Consider the following 7,802-nt stretch of genomic DNA (forward strand, 5'->3'; position numbering starts at 1 on the left):
GATGTCCTAGTGTTTGCTTTCCACAGCATTGTTCTGCTTTCATGAATGCATGAGTTTTGACCTCAGAAATACAGTCATTCTTGATATACGTGCTCTTTAATATTTCATTTCTTATCAAAATTGACAGGAAGAGTATGGCAGTTGTAGGCGAGGCACATAATATGTACATAATTCTTGTTTCCTATTTTTAATTGAAATTTTCTTCAGCTTTTATGTGGGTGCAGAAAACTATAAATTGCTGATTTTTACTAATAACTGATCTTTCCAGGTCTCTCACTAGCTTAACAATTTCATATGTGTTTTTATATTTCTTAGTTTTCAATTAAAGAAAAGATAACAAGGAAGTTCCTTTGAGAACTCAACTCTCACGCCCTATGGTGTAGTTCAGTAGTGATGCAAAAACTGTTCCCCCAGTGAAACTGTACCAAAGGGAGCAGCTGGCAGATGTCTGGGAGCGTATAGAGGGTAGTAACGTCCTTTATACTAATCTCTGGGAAACCTGCCTGCAACAGCAGAATCGGGTCGTAATGCCCAACTGCCTGCAGAATAAATGCTGAGTTGCTGGTAGACGTCTCTTCTTCTGGGTCACGCTGGAAGCTTTGGTTCCCTCGCGGAGAAATTCAGAGGGGCTCTTTCTCCCCTCTGCTGTGCCAGGAGCAAAGTACTAGCTGTCTTCCCAGTGCAGGGCAGCGTCTGCATCCAACCGCCTCAGCCACAGCGTGGGGCAGAGGGAAGCACTCAGCAGCTGGAGCATCAGGGTCTGCTCTCTTTGTCACCACATCCAGCCGCAGGAGGCAGCCAGCCTGGGCTGTTCAGCCACTCCAGTAACGTCCTCTGGGCTGCATCAAGCAAGGCCAGGACCAGAAGTTAAGAGCGCGCAGTTCTGAATGGTTATTGTACAAGACTGCTGTTTTGACAAGAAAAGACCTTGTGGCCAAGAACCACGTAGCTCTGAAGGGCAGTAAAGAGGCATGAGGTTGTGCTGCCTGCTTACAGTGATGCTTCCAGGCTTAAAAAATCCTGTTTCTTATTTTGCAAGGTGGAGTGTTACTTGTGTTCCCTATTGCACAAAACACCAGGGAGCTAAGAGACAAGTATTACTAGCTGCTTATTCATGGAGTTTTGAGAACTGGTATTTCTCCCATTGCTTTTTACAGTTAACTTAGGAAGTGTCTTCTCTTTCTCAGAAAGAGCTGACGCTGGCCATTACTAGTGAAGGGACACCACACCAGACGCCCAATGGTCCGAGCTGACAGTCCGTTTGTTCCTAAACTGAAATGTGGCCATTTAAACATTTGTGTTGGCTCAGCAAATACTTCTGTTTGCTCCAGCTCTTTTACTGATCAGTCTAAATACTTCTCAGCGTGAGATTGGGTTTGCAGTCCAGTAATATTCCAGGTTATCTCTTCACTGTTGTTGGAGTATAAAAGTTACACTGGCTTTTGTGAATACATTCCTATTGCAGTGAAAAGTTAAAAATTTGGAACATGGTATTTTTCATTCATTCTGAAGCCTCTTTTTTGGTGAAAATTCTGACTCTTTTGTACAGTATCACCTATTTTGGTACTTCTATCATATTTGCCCTCCTTTGCTATTTATGCACCCAGCTCTGGGGTTCCCAGTACAAGAAAGGCATGGACCTGTTGGAGCAGGTCCAGAGGAGGGCCACAAAAATAGTCAGAGGGCTGGAACACCTCTCCTATGAGGCAAGGCTGAGAGACTCAAGGTTGTTCAGCCTGGAGAAGAGAAGGCTCCGGGGAGACCTGATTGCAGCCTTTCAATATATAAAGGGAGCTTAGAAGGAAGACGGAGAGAGACTTTTTACCAAGGCCTGTAGCGACAGGACAAGGGGCAATGGTTTTAAAATGAAAGAGGGTAGGGTTAGCTTGGACATAAAGAGGAAATTTTTTATGCTGGGGGTGGTGAGACACTGAAACAGGTTGCCCAGAGAGGTGGTGGATGCCCCATCCCTGGAATGTTCAAGGCCAGGTTGGATGGGGCTTTGAGCAACCTGATCTAGTGGAAGGTGTCCCTGCCCACGGCAGGAGGGTTGGACTAGATGATCTCTGAAGGTCTCTTCCAAGCCAAGCCATTCTGTGGTTCTGTGATTCTGTGCCGTATTTCTCATACCCACGCTGAACTGCAAAGCAAAGCAGCCACTTCTTCTCCCAGTGATGCACCACTTCTGCCATCAGCTCTCGCTGCTGCTTGCTAGAGGCTAGAGGCCCACATTTTTCCAAACGCTATGTAAGCAGCTCAGTGATGGCAATGTCCTCCTTGGCCTCCTTTCTTTTCTAATTTAGATCCCAAATCCTTGTCTTAACGTGTTCAGACCCTTTTCGATATCAAAAGCGAAGGTAAGTCAGGAGTAGGTTGGGAGAGTATATCCGTAAGTGATACTATTGCTTCTGAAGGCTGTGCTGTTTTCACTTAACACCAAATGAAAATCCTTACAGAGGTGCTGCATGCCATAGCTTTCAGTCAAAGCGTAAAGATGGGTAGTGAGTGCTTGTGCAAATTTCCTCACAAGAACGGGGATCTAAAGCCTTCTGTCGAGCTAGCTTACCTGTGTAGAAGTCTTTGCATTCCATTTAAAGTTTTGACTGTCTAAAGATTTTGGATAGATCTTTCTAAACTATCCACCTGCTGAAACAGCAATTGTGTTATCTCAGCAAGAAATGCATGCGCTTACTTACAACACTTTGGAAATTGTGGGGACTAAAGATTGTTCAAATGACATTTGTTATTTAAAGAATTAATAAAGAAAAATAAACACATTTGTTCTGTTTGCAAAACTCGTATTTTATAGAACACTAACAAGGATCATAAATTCTGCAAGGCTGCAGGAGAGATTAGTTTGGCAGTTCCTCCACTGTCATTCCATTACGTCTGCAGACAGTTTGCTGTTGCTAGAGCTTTGATGGAGTTCATAAAGTTTGCAGCAAAATCATAATGCATTTATTTCAGTGAATGTTTTGATGCAGAACACAGAACAGTTCATTGGGCAGCGATGCTGAGGTGAGAGCACTACACTGTTACGAAGCGCCGTGCTTCCCTCCTGCATTGTCTCTCCCAGGCCCACCAGTTCTGCCGCCTCTTCTGCTTACGCTTCAAGCTCAGTGTGAGCTTTATTGTCCAAGTGTTTTGAAAGTCAGATGGATGATGAGAGCTGTGAAATTGGGCCAGATTTCCTCCTCCCAGTTTCCATGCTATTAATGTTTATTTTTAAAAAGACGACAGTTCTTCCTCTTCCTTTGAAGCAGAGTTCATATATATCTCAAAAAAAGAGGTGGTGTGGGTATTTTAGGATGTGGATCCCAAGTCAGATGGTGGCACCTGCCTGCCAGGAAGCCACGGTTAGCATTTCCAGCTAGCTCACGCTAGGCAGGTGTATGTGCTGACTGCTACTATGTCAGTTCTTCTGACACTCTCTGAAATACCTCATTTCCCATCCACTGTACACCGAATTATAGTTCATAAGCAGGTACCTACTGTGTGGCTGTGGGTCCCCCTCAGTCCTGTGTTTGTCTTTTGGGTTCAGGCTGGCACTGGTAAACAGCATATACTTGCAGCCAGCAGTAGAATTATACATCGTTAATGTAGAATTCTACATTAGAAACAGGTAGAAGTACATGCTTGAGTTCTGGCATTTCTCTAAATTAGGATTAAATACACTTGTCTCACTCTGCAAATTTTATAGTTGTTATTTACTTACTGAAAGTTTATTGAGAGCTATTGTGACCTACAACGCAATGGTACTGGTCTACTTCAGTATATTAAACTTGCCTTTCTCAGGAAAATGTTTCAATTCCCACAGTCCACAAACTTTATAAATGTAGTCCTCAAAAGTGTATTTTAAGGTGTGTGGCTTGCCAAAGGTTAATTGCTTATCCTGCTCGCTGAGGCTTACAGATTCTGTGTCTGGCTTGCTCTCGGGGGGGGGGGGGGCGCGCAGAACTGGGGGGGCACTGAGACCTGCACCGTTCTCCAGGGTCCGCAGTGAGTCGACAGAAGGTGGAAATAAGTTGGTGGCTGTCACTGTTGCTCTCCTGCTGGAGTCAAGCTGTATTTTTTTATATGTTGTTGCTATACGCACACTTTACCAGCAGTATTTTTTAAGATTAGAGCCTCTGTAACAATGAATCTGAATACCACTTGCCAGCTTTGTCATTCTGCACATATATTCCACGTTTCTTTTATGTGCGGTAGTTTTGTGGACTAAGCATTGGCTATTTTGTTAAGGCACCACATCAGATTCATAGAGCATCAAACTCGGTCCCATTTCTTTTTTCTCAATAGGATCAGAACGATCTGTTACAGGAGAGCTGAATTAAAAAAATGTGCACACGCTTTAAAGATAACTGCCTACATCTTCTCAGTGTCAGAGCCTCACGGTCGTTTTCTTGTTGCTAAAAACGACCAGAAGTTCTCTCCAAACATGAAATCACAGCTGCGTGCAAAGGGGGAGTGCCTGTGAATGGGTCATTTCACATATCAGCAAAGGCTTCTGGCAGTAATTGCCAGAATTCCAAGAGAATAGCTTAGTATTCTTTCCTGCTCAAGTATAAAACAGTCCCCCAATTGTTTTTCCTGCAGCGGTATTCACATAACCCATCCTTAGCTCAAGTTATGTTAGCAAGTCACTGTAATTGTGCCCCCACCCTTTACTCTCTCTTCCTCTCTTACCCCATTGAAAAGTTCTAAGTAAGTGACATGTTACTTAACGAAACTGGATCATTCTTTTTCTCCTGTCTCTTAATAATGCTCCTGTTCTGAATCCATACAGCGCTTTGCAACTTGCAGGCATTACGGACATTTATTGGTAAGATGCAGTTGCTCCCCACGTTTGTTATGTACTTTAATGAGCTGTGTAACAGTACATGCCTGAATTCTGAAGCTTCACTAAATTAAGATTAAATACGTTTGCCTCACCCAGCAAATTTCACAGAGGTAATTTACGAAGCTTATTGAAGGTTTAAAATTATTGGGGCTGTGAGTGAGCATAGCACCCCCCTTTGGCATTCTATTGTGCTTTTATGTACTCATTTTCTATATACGGCTGCTGTTTTGTTTGAATTACAGCGTTCATTGGCTTATAACATATTTAATCAATTTGTATCTGGTTGTGCTGTCTTTTGTTTTAATTTAGAACTTGTTGCAGATGGAGCAACAGAACAAAATCACCTCTTTCTCCCTCCTTCCTCATTCCCTTCACCGCAGCATCCAGTAGAAGCCTTTCTGAATGCTGGAGGGGATGATGATCTATGGTTTTTGGCCCGTTACCAAACACTTATAATTAATCTTTTACAAGTGTTACTCAGTGTTCATCTGTGACGGGTTTGTACTGGGAAGATTCAGAGTTAATTGCTAGGCCAGTTAATTGACTTGTGAGTGTGAAATGCCAATATCTGATTGAATACTTATATCTGATTCAAGGAAAAAAGTGAACAACTCCTTGTTGCTGGTGCCACTAGCCGCTGGAGTGGGAAGAAGGTCAGATAATCCACTGTTGCTGCTTGGAACAGGGCTGTGACTGCGTGTAAGATCAAAGCAGCCGTGGCAAGGTTGGGTCGGGAGACGGGGAGCCTTTGAAGGGAAGGGGAAAAAAGCAAGACCAGATTGCTGAAAACAAGGTGAGGGGAGCATCTTCAGAGAAGGGATGGAAAACAGCTCGGTTTTCTGTAGAGAAAACATGCAGTTGAACCCATAAGAGGTAGCTTTGGCTCGTCTCTTGCACTGATGGACTGAGAATACAAAGTGGTAAGGCTCACGAGAAGATCTGGTGTTATTAAGCTGTGACTATAGTGAAAATGAGAAAACAGTATTGATTTTACTGTTATATCATAAATATTTATAGGTTTTGTCTTCTCCAGGTTTTCTATATATTATAAAGCAGTTGATAAGCTGATGTTGCAGTACTGTAACTTTTGATACCTGTAATGCCAGATCTTCATTAGCTGTGTGAAATAATGGACGCATCCAGAAGTGAACCCTGCTCCTACTTTTTCTTCCGAGCAAACATTTCTCATCTAAATGAGTTAGCACATCAGTGGGAGTTCTGTTTTCCCAGTTACTCATGTAATCCACCGTGTGAACTGATGTGTGGAAAGCACTGAAGTTAAAACAGGTCACCTAAAACAAGCGCTCTTCTCTTTTCTGCTCTCTAGTTACCAGCTAAGACAGGAGTTGTTTCAGCTTCTTAGTGCTAAGCGGCAGTGCAAGGAAGATGAAGACAAATGGAGACAAGAGACAGCTGCCTTCTTCATTCAGGTTGCTTGGAAGAAACAGCTGAACCATAGCCCTCTGAAATCAGTTCCTTCATGTAAAAATCTGAAATCTATAAACAAAACCAGCCCAGCCATAAAAACCAGCAAGCAGTCCATCCTTAAGCAGATATATGGTAATTTTGTCTTCACTATACTTTATTTTAAATAGCTACGCTTTTATTTTTATAAGTGTTCTCTGTATTTTGGATTCTTCTGTACACTTCTTACCTAATTGTTAGGGATTTCAACTATTTATAAAAATTAGTCTGAATCTCAGGTGTTCTGCGTAATTGTATTTCTGTTTCAGGTTGAAACCAAAAATACCTCTGTGATTTAAAATGGCTGCTGCTAAAGCTGTTTGAATTGCCACGTAGCATTATTCCAGCAAGGGTCTTGAGCAACCAAGTAATTCTGTTGCCAGAGCTGCTCACATATATCAATGTGGAAAGAGAATAGAGCAGTTAAACTGGGGATAGCTGGCTGTATCGATGCACAGTGGCTATCTGGATCATGGTTTAATTTTTTTAAGCTTGTTTTAAACTTTTTTGGGTTTGTATTTTTTTTAAATATTTCCATTTGAAGAATGTGGTCTTGTTCCATGTTACTAACTTTCTTGTTTGAAGACAGCTGGTCTTTATTGGAAGAGCAAGAGTATCTTGTATGATAACACTGCACTGCTTTGCACTACGCCTGAATGTGCGCGGTGCAAGGGAATGCATCTTGGAGAAAGGGTAGAGGAAAAGCATTGCTTTTAAACCTTGAGTTCCTTTACAGTGTGGATCACTGATGGAGTAAGGATGTGCTAACTGTATGTACTTTACCAGGTGGTAAGTCACTTCTATCATGGCTCTGTAGATAGCCAAAAAGGATAACGTAAATAAATAAGTAAAAATAAATCAAGCTAATAATTTTATTTTCCTCCTTTTTTATAGCAACTGCAAGATGTATTTTAACTTTAGTTAAAGTTCAGTTGTCATATGACAATTTTATGTCATAGAACGTCTCATGAGTTTCCTCATCGTAAATGAGAATAATTTTCAGGATAAAATAACGCTGTAGCCTAGTTAAATAGTTTATAGCTATACATAACCGCATCTTCATATGAATAAACACAGATTTCATATTGTTTCTTAAAGGACGTTCTCAGGAAGGCAAAGTGTATCAGCCAACAAGACCTCCTTCTAAGCTGAAACTTTCTGATGTGCAGTTGGTCTCAGGTAGGACACGTACACGTTAAGAATACTTTAATGTTTTTTTATATATATATATATGTGAGCTTGGTTTCATCTCAGAGAAGAAAAAAAATCTGCTCAAGAACTGGGATCTATCAAAACACGTAACTACTACCAAACTGTTGCAATTGCACGCTCTTTCTTTCACTACTTTTGGACTTACTTGAGCACTCTACTTTTATCCTTATGTTGAATCGTTTATATGAAAACCTATTTTCATTGGGCTGTTACTAGGAAAGACCTTAATGTAATGGACTGGTACAGTGGTAAGCCAGGTAACATTCACCTGTGGTTAAAATTGCTT

The 7,802-nt window shown here is 41.6% G+C and overlaps 1 protein-coding gene across 2 annotated transcripts in view; it reads left to right on the forward strand.

Moving 5' to 3' along the window:
* Positions 1 to 7,802, forward strand: part of INVS (inversin) — a 98,432-nt gene that overhangs the window by 87,132 nt on the left and 3,498 nt on the right. For both annotated transcript variants that reach the window (XM_009324923.1, XM_009324924.1), the window contains exons 14-15: positions 6,168 to 6,400; positions 7,403 to 7,483. In XM_009324923.1, coding sequence (XP_009323198.1) covers positions 6,168 to 6,400; positions 7,403 to 7,483 — 314 coding nt within the window. The remainder of the gene's footprint in view (positions 1 to 6,167; positions 6,401 to 7,402; positions 7,484 to 7,802) is intronic.

Source organism: Pygoscelis adeliae, unplaced genomic scaffold, assembly GCF_000699105.1.
Source record: "Pygoscelis adeliae isolate BGI_AS28 unplaced genomic scaffold, ASM69910v1 Scaffold135, whole genome shotgun sequence".
Classification (NCBI taxonomy): Eukaryota; Metazoa; Chordata; class Aves; order Sphenisciformes; family Spheniscidae; genus Pygoscelis; species Pygoscelis adeliae.